An 18,699-nucleotide genomic window follows, 5' to 3' on the forward strand; every position below is an offset into this window, starting at 1 on the left:
AAAACCGCTGAATTTGTGTTCTAAAGCTTTTTAAATAAGTTACCCAAAGAGATGTCTGTGCGTGAGAAGATGGCCCTCATTAGATTTATTATGTTCTTTCAGCTAATAAAAGTGGATGGTGACAGGATTTTTTTCCATCTTGAAGAAAAAAAAAAACTTATCAAGTAAACAATACTCTTGAGGAGGAAGGTGTATCATTGCCAAGGTGTACAATATAAAAAGACATCTTCGTGGGTGGAAATGTAGGTTTACAGCAAGCTGCAAAACACTGGTTAAGCTCAAGAAGGAAGGATTAGATAGAGTAAATCAGAAAAAATCTAAAACAGCCGGCAAAGTTCTGGATTAAAAAAATAAAGGACAGACTTGTACTGGATGGATGGGCAGAGAAAAGTATGGAGAACTCATGATCCAAAGCATAACACCTTATCTGTCAAACATGGTGAAAGCAGTTTGATGGCACTGACATGGATGAAAGTAGAAGTGGGCCACTAGTGTTTGCTGATGATGTGAATGCTGATGGAAGAAGCAGGATGAATTTTGTGCCAAGGCAAAGAAGTAGGATGATTTCATGGCCAATTTTATGTTTAAAAAAGTGTTTATTGAACCTTGCAATTTAGAGTGCAATTTATCACACTGATGATGTAGAGATATAAAAACTCACCCAAAAAGGTATCAAATATGACACACTTGACCTGAGTCTCTCGAATTACTCCCGAACGTCTGAAGAAAATGACTGCACTTCCTGCACAGTTAATGCAGACATTTATTCTTGAGTTCAAGCTGAAAGTCATATAATCACATCTTGATCGACTGATTTAAAATCCATCATGGTGGTGTACAGAGGCAAAACTTTTGCTGGACAAATATATCAGTTTTCCCCATTACTGTTAGCTGAATCTTTAAAAATGTTGATTGGTGTTGAGTAATTTAGTTTACAATTTCAAAACGGCCGTTAAACTTTTTTTTTTAAAAAAGTCTGCAAGGAAATAAAAGTAAATAATTAAAGCACACAGCTACATTCACACATTGTTACCTGACGTGTCCTCGTGGTGACACCTGACACCTCAGGTGCGCCTTTAGCCCCGCCCTCCTGGCTGTACCTAGCTGAGGGAAAGTGGGAGAAACAAAGCAGCGTCGACTATTATTCCAGGAGCCCTATTTATATGGTTAAAAGGAAAAACTGACCTCTCGACTCTTGGCGAGTTGTTTTTTTTCTTTTGCTCTCTTTTGTTGTTCACAATGGACGATCCGTTTTTTAAGTCGGCGTTACCTGCGCACGACTCCTCTGTGCTGGATGACACCAGCCTGGCTTTGCCGGCCTATCTGCGATTCTCAACGCAGCCCGATGAGGACCGGAACCAGCGGGTTCACCGGCAGGTTCAGCTCACAATGTCCAGGAAGTCTAAAAAGACTCAGTCAAATGGTAATGTTCATTTTGAAAATGAATCAGCATCATACTTTGACGCATTTGGGAGAAACCGGGTGCACTGTAAGCCAAGCTAATGAAGTAGTACTAATGAATGAAGTGAATGAGAGTGGTAGCAAAAATAACTTCCTCCCACTTTCCAAATCTAATATTTAAACTTTAGGATGTCAGGGACATGTACAGGTAGATTAGTGAACTATCAACTGTTTTACTGAATAATAATAACCACAAACAATATTAATATGAATAATAATAATAGAAGTATTTTTAGAGTTATAAGAGTTTTTCCTCCTTTCCCACCTTGGTGGCTATGTTACCCTTTCAAAAGGGTCCAAGCTGGAAACCCCTAAAGTAAACTATGAAACCCTTTTCCTTTGCCAGACCCTGCTTTTGTCTGTCCCGAGGCTGTGCTCTGCATTAAGGGGAGCTTACTAGAAGTCTAGTTATTGTAAACACAGACATTTCTGTAAGTGGAATGCACACTTCCTAGTTAATCTTCTTGTCTAACAGGTTTCTGCAGTTCCCTAAAAGTGATAACTGCCAGAACCTAAGTTTACTATGTCATCCACTGATGACCTTATTTATTAAGTATTGGTAGCCAAAAATAAAGAGGTCTGCTATTCAATTTTGACAACTATAAAAAATTAAAAGTAATATTGCCTGTATCTGGACAGGTTTGGTTGAATTTATGAAGCATCGCTGACTATTAAAAGGTTTGTTAGGTGTGTTTAGATGGATGGTTAACCACATGAGTCAACACTACCCTGTAAATAAAAATGAAAGAATTTTTTTTACTGGCTTCCCCTCAAGTCTTTACGGATTGCAGAGCGCTATTAAAGGGGCTTGCAAGACTTTTTATTATTTGCATTATTTATTTTGTGACTTCTTCCCCCTAAATTATTTCATTGTTATAATGCACTGTCAACTCACTGCAAAAAGGTCCTGGGTTTGGATTCACCGGCCGGCCGAGTCCTTTCTTCTCGAGTTTGTGTGTTCTCCCTGTGGCTGTGTTAGGTGTTCCCACGGACATTCATGTTAGGTTAACAGGCAATTCTAAATTTGCCGCAGGCGTTAATGTGACTGAATGGTTGTCTCTGTGTATGCGCCCTGTGATAGCCTGGTGATGGGTTCAGGGTGAGCACCACCACAACCCTAAATTTGATAAGTAGAGAAAGATGGATGGATTACATTTTTTTAAAAAAAAGAAAAATCTCTGAACTGTTTTGTGTCTGCTGTCTTGTTTATTTTATTTATAGACTAGAAAATATTTAAACAACAGAAGTTGATCCAAAGTGATTCAGAGACAGGCACATTTACATTCCAGCTCTCCAAAAAACAACTTTCAAAATACATGAAAAGTGTGTGTCTGTGTGTGCGTTTTAACTAAGTATTGTGGAAGGTAAATTCATCATTAAAATATGCTCAGAATTTTCATATTATTATTTCAAAGTTTTCACTATTACTCTGAATGTCTAGAAGACTGAGAGTCAACTGCTTTTAAAATGTTCCCTTATTACAATAATACTTAACGAAAAAACCCAACTAAAACTAAACATTTTCCAACAATTAAAAACTTGGACTAAACCAAATTAAAAACGATACCAAATGGAAATAAAAAACAAACAAATTAGAAAATACAAACCTATAATAAGTCTGCTGTACGGTGTACATTTTAGGACATTGTCAGGTCTCAGGAAAAAAGTCGTCAGGTATTAGTAAAAAAGTTGTCAGGTCTCAGTTCTCGGGAAAAAAGTCGTCAGGTATCAGACAAAAAATGTTAGGTCTCAGTTCTCAGGAAAAAAGTTGTCAGGTCTCAGACAAAAAAAATGTCAGGTCTCAGTTCTCAGACATTTTTTTTGTCTGAAACCTGAGACCTGACAACTTTTTTCCTGAGACCTGACGATGTCCTAAAATGTACACCGTACTGCTGACATATCTGCTGCATTGTAATAATATTTCTAGGAATTTTCTCTCCCAGAATCACAATAATCCCATGCACAGGGCACAAGTGGTCACTGATAATGATAAGTGAATCATGCTCTACTGCTGTGATAGTCACCAACTGGAAACCAGATGTTACACCTGCTCAGAGTTCAAGGAGTTTTTCAATGATACATAATACAAACGTGCCTAATGTGTCATGAAACATTATTTAACAGATAGCATTTAATGTCCGATCCATTTAATCTCACTGCTTTGCCATCTCTCTTCCATCTTCTTTTTAAATTAGATGCCATTTATTTTGCAGGTTGCACAGATGTCTGCTGTGCACCGTGAGTGTGCACTGTCCTATCAAAGCTGAGGAAACCAGAGTCGGAATCACGATCCAGATATGAGAACACTAACAGGCATGGTGGGAATTATCATACGGACTAACCAAACCTCTTTGACTTGTTTCAGGTGGTGTCTGTTCACAGAAATATGAAACAGCGAGCTTAAATGATGCAGATGGACTTTTAACGAACACGAAGGTAAGACTCTCCTTTATTTATTCCTATGCACCCAAACATTTTGGGGACATTTGTTATCCTAATCGATCACTAGAATATTCATCTCGCTTCTGTTTGTTAGAGCTAATACAGATCTGAAGTATGCAGATTCCTCCACAAATATTAAGCGCATTCAGCTCAGCATGCTTGCTTTAGTCGTCCCTGTACAGAATGATTATAAAAGGACAAACTACTTGAACTTGTGGCCTCATACTGTACTGCACTTTAAATATTGTACTCCATAATTTGGATACAGGCAAATGGTTCTCTGTGGTATCCTGCTGCTGCTTTATGCATGCTCACAGAACCCAAGTCTATTGAATAATAGATCATTGTATTCTTTTCGTATCTTATCTGTTATGCAACAGTGTTTACTTCAAGGTTCAAGGTTCAATTTTCTTTATTTGTCACATGCATAGTTATACAAGTATAACACACAGTGAAATGTGTGTATAGATATATATATATATATATATATATATATATATATATACACAGTGGGGCAAAAAAGTATTTAGTCAGCCACCGATTGTGCAAGTTCCCCCACTTAAAATGATGACAGAGGTCAGTAATTTGCACCAGAGGTACACTTCAACTGTGAGAGACAGAATGTGAAAAAAAAATCCATGAATTCACATGGTAGGATTTGTAAAGAATTTATTCGTAAATCAGGGTGGAAAATAAGTATTTGGTCAATAACAAAAATACAACTCAATACTTTGTAACATAACCTTTGTTGGCAATAACAGAGGTCAAACGTTTACTTTAGGTCTTTACCAGGTTTGCACACACAGTAGCTGGTATTTTGGCCCATTCCTCCATGCAGATCTTCTCAAGAGCAGTGATGTTTTGGGGCTGTCGCCGAGCAACACGGACTTTCAACTCCCGCCACAGATTTTCTATGGGGTTGAGGTCTGGAGACTGGCTAGGCCACTCCAGGACTTTCAAATGCTTCTTACGGAGCCACTCCTTTGTTGCCCGGGCGGTGTGTTTTGGATCATTGTCATGTTGGAAGACCCAGCCTCGTTTCATATTCAAAGTTCTCACTGATGGAAGGAGGTTTTGGCTCAAAATCTCACGATACTTGGCCCCATTCATTCTGTCCTTAACACGGATCAGTCGTCCTGTCCCCTTGGCAGAAAAACAGCCCCATAGCATGATGTTTCCACCCCCATGCTTCACAGTAGGTATGGTGTTCTTGGGATGCAACTCAGTATTCTTCTTCCTCCAAACACGACGAGTTGAGTTTATACCAAAAAGTTCTACTTTGGTTTCATCTGACCACATGACATTCTCCCAATCCTCTGCTGTATCATCCATGTGCTCTCTGGCAAACTTCAGACGGGCCTGGACATGCACTGGCTTCAGCAGCGGAACACGTCTGGCACTGCGAGATTTGATTCCCTGCCATTGTAGTGTGTTACTGATGGTGACCTTTGTTACTTTGGTCCCAGCTCTCTGCAGGTCATTCACCAGGTCCCCCCGTGTGGTTCTGGGATCTTTGCTCACCGTTCTCATGATCATTTTGACCCCACGGGATGAGATCTTGCGTGGAGCCCCAGATCGAGGGAGATTATCAGTGGTCTTGTATGTCTTCCATTTTCTGATGATTGCTCCCACAGTTGATTTTTTCACACCAAGCTGCTTGCCTATTGTAGATTCACTCTTCCCAGTCTGGTGCAGGTCTACAATTCTTTTCCTGGTGTCCTTCGAAAGCTCTTTGGTCTTGGCCATGGCGGAGTTTGGAGCCTGACTGGTTGAGGCTGTGGACAGGTGTCTTTTATACAGATGATGAGGTCAAACAGGTGCCATTCATACAGGTAACGAGTGGGGGACAGAAAAGCTTCTTACAGAAGACGTTACAGGTCTGTGAGAGCCAGGGATTTTCCTTGTTTGAGGTGACCAAATACTTATTTTCCACCCTGATTTACGAATAAATTCTTTACAAATCCTACCATGTGAATTCATGGATTTTTTTTTCACATTCTGTCTCTCATAGTTGAAGTGTACCTCTGGTGCAAATTACTGACCTCTGTCATCATTTTAAGTGGGGGAACTTGCACAATCGGTGGCTGACTAAATACTTTTTTGCCCCACTGTATATATATATAGAGAGAGAGTATATACATTGGGTGAATGTGCAGTAGTAGCAGCAAGCAGGTGAATTCTGTACATTAATATGAATAGACATCTGACTATTTTACAGAATAGACAATATAAACATATTTAAAATTAAAGGAATTTGGAATGTACATTGTGCCTGGGTTTAGAGTGTTTGGAAGAGAGTCCTGTCTCAGTCAATTATAGATGATGTGAGAGGGCGGGTGTGTGTGTTTAGGGCCCGGATGGCTTGGGGATAGAAGCTCCTCTTGAGTCTCTCTGTCCTTGCCCGGATGATGCGGAACCTTCTGGATTGCAGAAATTAGAACAGTTTGTTGCCAGGATGGGACGGGTCCTTCAGTATCTGCTCTGCTCTAGTCCGGCATCTCCTGGTGTAGGTGTCCTGAAGCGGGGGGAGAGCAATCCTGCAGCAGCGTTCTGCTGTACGGATCACTCTCTGGAGAGCTTTTTGGTCCTTCACACAGCTGTTCCCAAACCACGTTATCATGTTCTGTGTGAGGATGCTCTCCACAGCGCCTGTATAGAAAATCCTGAGGATCTTTGGAGAGACCCTGAACTTCCTCAGTTGTCGTAGGTGATACAGGCGCTGCCTAGCCTTTTTGGTCCGGACCTGAATGTGGGCAGACCATGTCAGGTCTGAGGAGATGTGGACACAAAGATACTGGAAGGACTGCACCCTCTCCACTGCAGCTCCATTGATGATAATGGGCTTGTAGTCTCTGTGTTGACTCCTTCTGAAGTCCACCACCAGCTCCTTGGTCTTGCCAACGTTCAGCTGGAGGTGGTTGTTATGTTACTAGGTTACTTTATGTGCGTGGATGCTTGAAGGAAAAAAAAAAAGCAATTTAATACTGAAAAAATAAAAAGCTCTTTTTGCCTTACAAAGTAAAAGAAGGGTAAAAGGATAGATTATGTATAAAAACATGGACGTGCCCTGTTGTTGACAAGCATTAAGCGTTACAGCCATCGGCATCTTTGGTTGTTGGAGCCAAAAGTGAGTGTATTTGAACAAGAGCAAGTGCTATGTTACACACCAATGCTAAGTGTCATGCAAATAAAATATTAGCATTTTACTCATCAGAACTGGAGCACAGACTTCCTGAACAGACTATTAGTTTAATGAACTGCACATCAAAACATATTACTTATCACATAAATCGCATTATGGCTCAGGGTATTAAAAAGACTTGGAAACTAGCAAAAGAAGACCAGTTGAATTGTTTGATTGTCATGTTGCAGATGGACGTCATGATTTGTGGAGGAATTTTAAAATTTCTGTTTCAGATCTGTAAGTTTCTAGCTGAACTCTGAATGTAAAGTCTCAATTATACTTGTACTAGTTTGTGAGTCTTGTGTGACTCTAACATCAGAGTTCCAGTTCAGTGACTCAGATTCACTGAGATAAATCCTAGCTGATGAGTGACACTGTGAGTCATCGAGGCCATACCCCAAATACTAACTTTGTCACTCATACAATTTAAAAAGCTGAGCTAAAATTAAACAAACAAACAAATAAATTAAAATAATAAATGAATCCAAGAGTCTATGAACATTCTTATGTCTTGTTTAAAGTTGGTCATTTTAACAAAAGTATATGGGTCTATGACTTCTGTATTTTCAACCTATTATAAAGAAAAACATGTAGCAGCAGCTTGCGTAAATAGGCAGTTACTATAGATTTTAATTGTGGACTATAATGTTTCTCTTTATATACAAAATATGGAGCTGTTTCTGACAATAACGCATTAAAGGAATAAGTCATATATTTTAAACCACATCAGTATTCCTTTGTGCTAAAGTTTGTTCTGTTCACTCGTGCACAGTGATAAATGCATTGGGGTGGGGTTACCAAGACATCATAATGACCTTTTGCACAAGTAGTTGCTGTGCTGTGTATTTCTGACTATAATGACATCCAAGTATATATATGGAAGTACAAAGTCCCATACAGTGAAAGAGCAGGGTAACTAGGCCAGTGCATTAAAGCTGTTTTTGTTTTTCCTTCTCACAGGTAAATAGATCGCCCTTCTCCAGTCACTCCTTCTCTGGCGACCATGAGCGCAAACCATCCAAGAGGCTGGAAGTGTCCCCTCAGTCAATCCCAGAGCAACCTCATAGGACCTTTAAATGCAGTACTTATTCTGGGATGCCCACCCCCTCAGGACCAAGTCATTCACCCAAAGTTGGCACTCACTTGGCAAAGTCGGCTTCCTTTCACCACCATGTTTTTTCAGATTTACCTCATAGCACACAGAGATGTGCATACACACCTGCACGAGGGAACGTCCAGCAAAGGACGTTTAGACAGATCTTAGGATTGCAATCTGTACCTGCAAATGCTGCATTTCGGAAGAATGGAGAATATGGTTCTCAGTGGACTTACAGACAAAGTACTGTGAAACCAACTTTCACAAAAAAAATGCAGAGAAGAAATGGTGACACCATGTTTAGTTCTATCCAGCCTAAGGATGGCATGTTCGGGCTAAAACAGAAGACGGAAAGGGGCCACCATAAATCCCTTAGAGTGAACTCATACCCGCCCTCTGTCAGCAGTGTGGAGACGGATGCTGGCAGGCGGGCAGCAACGCAGTTACCCATTAAGCAGATGCACGCGCAGAATGTCACAAAACTGTAAGACCTTTGTTCTGCACATTCATTATTTCAATATGATCCTGTATTGATAATCTACATTTTGAAACATTTGTGGATTTTCACACAGGACGTCAGTAAGCAAGACTCAGATGATGACAGTGGAGAGGGCTGTGCAGCTTTTGACCCAGAATGAAGAGGAAAAACTGATCTTTGCAACCAGTTTCATACAAAATCAATGTTTCAAGAGTGCCATTGCTAGAGGCAAGGTATGTTTAATCACAGGTATTTTATGTGTTAAGCGGTTATAAATCCTGATACATGAATTTGTCAATCGTTGGTCCACTCTTGCTTTTTCTTTTTTCTCCAGATTTGCCGTGTGAATGGGATTGAGAAGCTCATGCGTCTTCTTAACAATGACAGCGAAGAAGTGCAGCATGCCACTGCCGGGGCGCTGCGTAATGCTGTTTATGAGAACAATGAAAATAAGCTTAAAGTTAAGGAAAACGCAGGCTTGTCTTTGATTCCTACTGTACTGAATAGCAGCCGTGATAAGGAGACCAGGCGGCATCTGACGGGTTAGTTTGTGTTTAAACACGCTACATGTCCTAATTTTAATCTGATTAGGTTTGCAAATTTCAAGCTCTTGCCAAAACTGGTTTTACTCGCTTTAAATAAACATTGCCTTTGATACATATGAAATCATGCTCTGAGACTCGTATTTGCAATGCAGCACTAGCTTATTTATATTGTTGTGATTAATCTCATTGCAAAAAACTAAATCTCAATCTCTCTCACAGGTCTTTTGTGGAACCTCTCCTCTCATGACATGTTGAAGGAGGCTTTTCCAGAACGTGCCTTATCCACTCTCAGCCGCTCCGTTCTTGTTCCCAGTTCTGGCATTTTTGAAGGCGAGAATCCGAAAGATGAACTGCTAGTGGATGATGAAACTTTCATCAATGCCACCAGCTGCCTGCGGTAGGTTCTCTTTTGTTAGCGGTGAAAAAACTGTACTTGCTGGGATGTTTTTCTTTGGGATAAACCAAAAACTACTGTAGGTGTTACTTAATCTGCTGATTATAAACAGAAGAGGTCAAAGATTTCAGCAGATCAGAAGATATTGTTTGGGATCATAGCATTTAATTCCTGAAGGACAAAAAGTTCTGCTTCTGAATTTATCACCTACATCCTCAAACTCCAGCGATTTGTACTGTGTGACCCTCCAAAAGTGGATTCTATTCATCTGGACGTAGCATTTTGTGGGAGAAACGTTTTGTCATTCATCCAATTGACTTCTTCAATCTCAGCTGACTGCAGGTTTCCCCAATCTTATATATACGATGTAATTTAAACTCCTCCATTTGCATAATGACTGAAACCAGTCTATGTACTGTGTGACATAGATTTGATCGGGGGCCTCCAGATGGATCGGCATAAATGGAAAACCTGGTGTGGTAGTGTTATGTAACCCCAGGGGCTTGTGTTTGTTAGATCTGCCCATAGTTACATTGTGTTTTTAAAATGCTTTCCAGCTTTTTTTTTGGATCTGAACTAAACTCTCACATTGCCAGTAAGCTATTGCAGGGGTACCTGTGCTCATTTAACAGTATCAATGTACTTTTGGCTTCAATCTTCATGAAATCTAAAAGTAAACCGAGCCAAATGTCTTCAGATAAAAGTTATTTCTCCATCTGCTCTATAAGCTTTGGCACTGACCCTGGGTATCAATGACAACTAAGAGGTTGTTGTGGTTTTTTTCCATTATGCAGTGTTCTTTCCATTTCACCATATATGAAAATTAATTTCTGTGCGAAACAAACAAGCAAAATAGGTAATGCATTAGCAGAAAATGACCAGCACACTTTCTGTTTTTTACTGTTTGTTTACAATGTGGGATGGAAATGACTGAAGATGCAAAAGCAACCTAAACAAAGAGTATCAGCTGATCCATCAGACAAAGTAGACTGCTGATCTACCAGGATAGGACACTAGGCTTGGCTCTCTGGTCTACCTGAACTAATGCTATTGTCAATTTTCTCATTGGTGTAGATTAGAGGGGTATGTGTAGAGAACCCAATGGAGAAAGGTGAACAGTACAAGAATTTGAAGGAGCGTGCAAAGGGCAGAAGAACTATATGATGGTTGATTTAAGAAACATCTGGGGTTCATCTAGCAGCTCTGTGAAAGTGTCTGGAACTGCCTAGTCACTAAAATTATAATAAGCAAGAGAGTAACTACCATCCATTTTTATACAGTTTCTTTACTATCATGTGATTATGTCAAACCACAGTTTATCTACTGGGGTCTGAGATTATGCCTCGTACTTCTGCTTTGGACTTGTTTAGACACACATCATCTCTCTGTTTGCAAAGCAGGAGATATAAGAGCCACTGCTCCCCTGGCAACTATAGCCAGATGAAAAGAGTGAAAGACTCAATTATTCATCGAGCTCTCTCTTTCCCCGGCTTTGCTGAACTGAAATCATTCAGTCCTCTCTGACCCAGTGTTATCGAGTTCTCCTTATCATGTTCTAAAGCCTTTTGAGCACCCAGTAGATTAAATAAGGGAGTTCCCCATGGCTGCACAAAGAGCCTCTTGTGGGGATTCTGAATGTTAATTTTCATATTTATTTCCCTCTGTTGGTTGGGCTGCATAAGAACAGGCTAGTCTTACTAGTCTGTGATATAATTTTTCTGTGATTGCCACGACCATTGGAAAGATATCCAAAATAGTGCATCCATTAATTTGCACAATTGTGTAGATGACAGAAAAATATTTTATAGCACTTTTGACTTTATTAAAATGGGCTTATCTAATTGGCACATTTTTGTTTCTAGAAATCTGAGCTCCGCAGGCCAAAATGTCAGGGAAGCAATGAGGAATTGTGACAATCTTATCGATTCTTTGATCTACTACATCCGGGGAACCGTAGCTAACCGTAAGATGGATGACAAGGTGAAGTGAAAACATTTGTCCTCACTGTGTCTGCGTCACGGCAAACTGCTTTGATTTACAACACTTTTGTTACATGTTCACAAATGATTTCTACTTGTACTTTCAAACAGATGTAAACTTTGCCTGAATTCTTAGAATTCCCTTCTATGTTTCTGTTGTGTCCCCGTATGTTATTAAATTGTTTGCCAGACAATCTTTACTTTCTTTCTTCATCTACATCTCAATCTACTCTGAAGCCCACGGAGAACTGCGTCTGTATCCTGCACAACCTGTCTTATCGGATTGAGTCAGAGCTTCCGAAGCAAAACGACCAGGTTCTCACAGAGTCTCGCCAAGACTTGGATTCGCAGCCAAAGACTCCGGGCTGTTTTTCTTATCGCAGTGCCAAGATCACAGAGGTAATCTCTTTACACATTAATGGACCCTGACAACACAAAAGACGTTCTTATGATTTAATATCTGAGTGTGAGAGAACATCTTTAATCATCCTTACTAGAACATGCTCATTTAGCTTTCTCTTGTATTATATTGGTGGTGAGAAACATCCAAACAAATCATGCATTATACATTACTGCTTTACCAGGTGCGCCAGTGTTGCTGCTGTTATGCTATTATCTATGTAAGTTAGCCATAGCTCTACATAGCATGACAATCAGAAGCACAATTCTCAAAAGATGATTGTTTTTTCCATCTGCAGTAATTTTATTTGATGCTACGGTTCTGGTCTGACACCTCCGTGCAGTTGCATGTGTGTAGCAACAAAGCAGGCATCAGTGACAATGGACATCACATTAATGAAGTCAAATGCAGCATTAAAGGAGGAAGTGGGGAGGAGGTGGATTGCAACTTTACATCTGCTAGACAAGCTAAAGCGGCTTAAAAAACACACATCCTGAGCTATCAGTTAAATTCTTGTTGATATTTGCTGACATTTTTTTTTAATGAGCCTTTATTTAGTTAGGAAGTCCCTTGAGATTAACATCTCTTTTCCAAGGGAAACCTGGCCACAAAGACACGCTGTTAGTGGTACAAAATCAAATTTAACATCAGAACAAAGCAAAAACAAAACAAGTCAGAGTAAAAATGTCATACAAGGTCCAGCTTATGAGTAGCAGTTACACAGTTATAGAAGTCTTTATAAGACATCTGAACTCTCAGGCAGCTTTTATGTGCTCTGAATCCTACATTAATGTGGAAATAACTGGGTTAATGGCTGCTGATCAGATAAAAAAAAATTACTAAATCAAAACATGTGTCTGGTCCTTATTTAAGGAAACACTTAGTGTTATCTTAAATAACACTAAGCCTCTTTAACTTTTTGTCTATGTTGGCATTTAAAAAAATGCTCAGTTGTTACTAAGAGATCTGAGGTGTGTCAGGAAACATTCACCACCAGCAGCCTGAACCTTTGATACAAGAGAGTATAGATGTTTCTTGCGCCAATTTCTTCCACTATAATCTGAGTTGAATTCAGACTCATCAGACCAGACAACATTATTCCAGGCTTTTGTTGTCCAATCTCAATGAGCCTATGTGAAATGTAGTTTTAGTTTCCTGTTCCTATCTGGCAGGAGTGTGGGCTTCTGCAGCCATCTGCTTCGAGATTCAACATGCTGCGTTTTCAGAGATGCTCTTTTGCACCCTAAGCTGTAATGAGCGGTTATTTAAAATTTACAAAAAAAATATACTTTTGCCTTTCCATCAGCTGGAAGCAGTCTGTCCATTCTCCTCTGAGGTCAACAAGTCCTGGCTCAACAAGGCATTTTAGCCTCGAGAACTGCCGCTCACTGGATATTTTTTTCTATTTTGGTCCATTCTCTGTAAACCATGGTTGTGTGGGAAAATCCTAGAAGATCAGTAATTGCTGAAGTAGTCAGACCAGCCCAGTTTGGCAGCTACAACTATGCTCGTTCAAAGACATTTAAATCATCTCTCTTCTTCATTCCTAAGCTCAATTTGAACTTCAGCACATCATTTAAACTATGTCTATATGCCTAAATATACAGGGTTGCTGCCATGTGACTGGTTGGTTAGGTATTTGCTGTAATGAGAAGTTGTAACTACTGACTGCATAGTTTTTGAAAACTATGGGCTTCAATATGCTGCTCTAACAGTGATTGCTATTCTGCCTTCTACAAGAATGAAATCTGGATGCATGGATTTGGTTCCCTAAAGCTGTATAAGTATGTCTTTTGCAGGAATTTAAACTTCCAATGTGAAAATGTGGAAAAATGGATGCACCACCAGTCTTTAGATGCCCATACTGAATAAAATCAATTGCTAACCCGCTTCTTGTTGTAAATTTGAACCGACTGGACCCACATACCTGGAGTCTGTCTCGTAAACTCCTTCTTCTCAGTATGCAGTGCATCAGCACCCCCTGCTGGAGCCCGAGCCCAACCCCAACCCCCATGGCATAGAGTGGCTGTGGGACACGATCACTGTCAGGATGTACATATCACTGATGGCCTGCAGTACAAGTGACACCATCAAGGAGGCTGCCCTTGGTGCTCTGCAGAACATCACAGCTGGAAAACACGAGGTAAGATGGGAAGGACTTCAGCTCTTAATCTAATTAGAGGTTCGATGTGTAAGCAGAAAAGAGGCAAGTGTGTCTACTGTATCTCTGACACTTTATTAGATGTATGTATGAGTCAAATGAAGGGTAGAGTAGTCTGGAATACTGTTTGACAGCTTTTTTTTTGGCCACCTGATCATTATGCTTTAGTATTGTTTAGCACATTTATATTTACATGTATATGCATTATATAGTCATACATGTAAGACATATTTAAAATGTTTGTTCTGTGGTCTGCAGATAAACAGAGGCATCGCCGTTATCATTGTTCAGCGGGAAAATGGTCTTGAGAAGATTAAGGAAATTTTAAACGGTGAAAGTAGTAATCTAAAGATACCTGCTGTATCTCTAATCAGAAACCTCTCACGCTACGATCGACTTCACCCTGCCATTGGTAACTTTTGATGTCTCCTCTAAGCTTTTCCCATTATCGTTCCACCACGACCACAAACCGCACTTTTGAACGGCTCTTTTACATGACTTGTTTTACTCCTAAAGCAAAGCAGGTGTTGCCAGAGATGGTGAAAATGCTGCCCTTTGACAGCACCGACGTCAACCAGACTAGTGAGGTGACGATTTCTCTATGTGAAATCCTGACTTACCTGTGCCAGAGTGATGCGAAGAACGCCAACGCAATAATCGAAAACCGCGGCATCGCAAAGATCATCAACATCAGCAAGACAGACAAAGGGTTAGTTACCTTACTAAATCACTCAGATACAAGACTTGAGAAGTTGTATGTTCAATGCAAGATAATGATATATGTGCCATTATTTTGTTTGTTCTTTTTATGTCATTATTTACCTAATCCATTGTATTTAGTTCCTTTAAGTAGCAATAACATAAAGTAACTTCTTCAGAGTCTCGGTACTTCAGATAAAAGTGAATAATTAAAAAACTGATGTGAGTAAATGCTATAGCCATGCAAAGTTATGAACAGGCTAGCGCAAAGTTATGAGGGAACTGCTTTCGTAGGTTGTATGGGTGCATGCCACATTCCACATGCCTAATTAACATACTAACAAATGCTAGAATCGTACTAGCGGGAAAAGGTAAAACCCAGAATTCATGCAACTGGAAGTTTTTAAAAAAGCGTGGAAAAGGGGCACACACAGAAGCTTCTTCAGTTCTAAGGTCAAATGGTGGGGAGTCCCAGATAGTGGGGACTCTCCACCATTTGACCTTAGAACTGAAGAAGCTTCTCGGATGAGAGGTGAAACGTCTTCAAGCAACTTAAAGAAGTCCAGACGCTTTTCTTTGCAAGCTCCTTTGACCATGTGTGATATTATTTTTACCTTTTCCTTCTTCTCGTTACAGACCCAGTCGTATGCAAAAGGCAGCGTGCCTTCTGCTGCACGTAATATGGCAACACAATAAAGTCCATGAGACCCTCAAGAAAGTGAGTTCCTGCACACATCACATTCAATCATATCATTTCTTCATGTCTTTACACTTCATTATAAGCACTTTAAGTTTGTCTCAGAACTTAAAAATGTGTTTTAGGCTTAGAGGGTTGAAATGGCTTCTTTTCCTCTTTAAGTTGTTTAATTTAAACAAAGAACTGAGCTGCTAGTTATTGATACATTGCTGCATGTTACATTATTCAGCTGTGTCTTTAAGAAAAACTACCCTAGAGGTGGGAGGATTGATCTAAATATCCATAGTATCGACACCAAAGCTGATATTGGTGTCAGATCAATACTAGCATGACAGGACTGATCCTTTGTTTCTATGTTAAGTATGTAGCCAAGTGGAAAATATAGCTCAAACATGCACTAGGTTGAACATGCTGAAACGTTTCGATTAACTAATTATTGAGAAAAGGAAAAATCACAGTATTTTTAGTGGTTGTGAAAATGTGTTCAGAATTGGCAAATTGGTCATAACTCATCTCATAACTCATGCCACAATGCTCTCTCTTATATAAGCCGCCATTATAGATTAAAAGTATCGCTGTCTGTATTGATATCGGCAATACTGCCCCTGTATTTATTAGTATCAGATCGATACCAAAATTTGTAGTATTTCACAGCACTAAACTGCACATTTGCATCATTCAGTTCGTTAAATAACTTTTCGACATTTGAGTCTTTAGTTCGGTGCAGTACGAAGACATACATTATGTTTTTTGAATGTCTGAAATACAGCACGCTAATCTACACTTTTTCAACAGCGGGGGTTCAAGAAATACGATTTCGTCAATGCGAAGATAAAAAGAGCTTTGAGCTCCTGATGAAACTCAGCCGTGGATTCATAAACGCTATCGGCGCAGTTTTCATCTCATCTGTATGTAGCGACTGTTTTTTTTTTATTGCTGTTGTTTTTGTTTTGTTGGGGTTTTTTGTCATGCTACAACCAAACTTTGGAAACTACATTGAAACTCTTTTTTAAATGATGGACTTTTTTTGGTTGTTTGTTTTATATTTGGAAATCTCTCTCCAGCTATTTGCCCTAATGTTCGCATTAGTTGGATTCATGTTATCAAATGTATGTTTCTGATACCACAAAATGAATGAGATGTTTTATTAAAAAAAAGAGGTAAACCTGCTGATTCATGAAGAACTGTACCACACTTTTTGTGACCTTTAAAGCACCTTTTAGTTGTTAATAATCCTTGTGTAGCATATCGTTGTTGTAGTGCCTTATGATAAAAATGACAGATGGATGTAGAATGTTTTTTTACAGCAGAAAATGCACTAATCATAAGACACCTATTGAAATTTGAAGTATTTCTTTCGGTTTATGTTGTATGGGTTTTTTCCCCCTCCTTTCCATAACGGCAGCTTGTCAGTTTATAATAGTCGATGTTTTAAGACAAATTAAATCTTTGAAATGAAGAAGTTCTTTTTTAAGACAAACCAAATGAAGCTGTACATTAAAGAATACAGAATGCGCTCAAAGACTCATTACTGGGACTCAAATGCTTGTTAACCTGTTCTCTATGTGAAAATGCCTTGTTGATGTCTGAGGAGAACAGACAGACTGCTTTGACCTGCACCAGGAGGCCGCATCTGTCAGCTAAGAATAGGAAACTGAGGCTACAATTTGCACATGCTGTCCTGCACGGGCATCTCTGAAGGCAACCTGGTACTAGCAAGGTGTACATCATAAAGAAGATATTTCACACTAAAGGCCAATTCTGATACCAATTTATGGAGCTGATATGTGGTTATTTTAGAGTTAAAATGAGAGACCAACTTCTTATGAATGTGTTTTAGAGTACGGTCAGAAACTGGTCACAAAGAAATGCCTTGAATTTGCTTTGCAGATTGTTCTATAGTAGTTTCTACATTATGCTGTGTTAGAAATTTTGCATGTAGCTTGGTAGATATTAGACAACACACACTGACATATTTTTGATTTTTCAGTATCAGCTTATAAGATTGGTTGGGCCACTTTTAAACTGTTATGTACAAAAAGAAAAGAAAACTGGTTTGAGTTGTCACCAGAAATATATCAAATCTACTACTCGTTGTCTCCCTCATTTATTTAAGAACATATCAGAGTATTACAGCTCATACAATATTTATATGACTCACTATAGCTTTGCATTACAGAATGACAAATGACCACAGTCTGCTATGTATTCCCTAAGCTTTCATTTCCCTATGAGAAAACTGCAGACAGTAAACAAAGGAAGATTAGCACCACAGTAAATGGTCCGCTCCATCATTCGCTAATAAATTGTGCAAGATGGGGCAAGTGCTAGTGGGAGGAAATACTCAGATGTTTGCCTTCTATGTTCATTTGTCAGCCCTCTCGGTGAAGCAGCGGTAACCTTGCAGGGGCCTGCCAGCACGAGCTGCACTGCGGTACAGCTAAAGGGGGGAGGAGTTGGGGGTTTGGGTGCCAATCAACATCAGCCCTCCCGGACAAGGATTTTAAGGTCAAAACTGCAGGGGGTACGTGCACAGCTTTTGCACATCATTCAGTTCTCAATATTCTGCCTTATGAAACAGATCAGAAATGAGAAGAAAGAGATGGTGAGTGAAATATAGGGGAGAGAGAGAGTTAAAACTCAGAGGTAAGAAAACCCTGTCAAAACATTTTTTCAGAGAAATGGTGATCTTACTCAGACTATATTTGAGAGCAAAATTCCTGTAGGGATTCACTGGGAAATTTATCAAAGCCCCACGTGATTTCAGGCGGTGGTTACATTTTTTTTTAAATCTAATTAACAATAACCCACAAAGCAATTAAAGCTCAGTGACAACGATTCCATCTACATCTACAAAACCACCCTGGACAGAGCAAAGAAAAGACACATAGTGTGCTTCTGCAAGTGCATAAGATATAATGTTGCACGATATGCCAGAAGGCTGCTTTGAGGACTAATATGAATGTATTTTTCTTGTTCAGTGCTGAGGTTTTGTACACATGTTCTACATATCTTAAGCAGAGACCAGATTTAAAGAGCATATCTTATGATCCAAGCTTGTTGGTAACATGTAACATAAGACAGAAAATCCATCAACTCAAAACATACTTAATAATTTAATGAGTCTACTTGTCAAATAGCAATATGCTTATTTCAGAGCTAG

General features: G+C 39.5%; 1 protein-coding gene across 1 annotated transcript; it reads left to right on the forward strand.

Annotated features, from left to right (window-relative positions):
- Positions 1 to 1,122: 1,122 nt before the first annotated feature.
- Positions 1,123 to 17,388, forward strand: pkp2 (plakophilin 2). The gene is made up of 13 exons (XM_087830893.1): positions 1,123 to 1,423; positions 3,827 to 3,897; positions 8,048 to 8,667; positions 8,756 to 8,894; positions 8,996 to 9,203; positions 9,426 to 9,603; positions 11,463 to 11,580; positions 11,817 to 11,978; positions 13,940 to 14,122; positions 14,399 to 14,552; positions 14,657 to 14,849; positions 15,476 to 15,557; positions 16,332 to 17,388. Exons 1-13 carry the CDS (start codon positions 1,240 to 1,242, stop codon positions 16,389 to 16,391), a joined length of 2,352 nt encoding a protein of 783 aa, XP_087687019.1. The 5' UTR covers positions 1,123 to 1,239; the 3' UTR covers positions 16,392 to 17,388.
- The last annotated feature ends 1,311 nt before the right edge of the window (positions 17,389 to 18,699 follow it).

This window comes from Neolamprologus brichardi, chromosome 17 (assembly GCF_056152115.1).
Source record: "Neolamprologus brichardi isolate AB-2024 chromosome 17, ASM5615211v1, whole genome shotgun sequence".
Lineage (NCBI taxonomy): Eukaryota > Metazoa > Chordata > Actinopteri > Cichliformes > Cichlidae > Neolamprologus > Neolamprologus brichardi.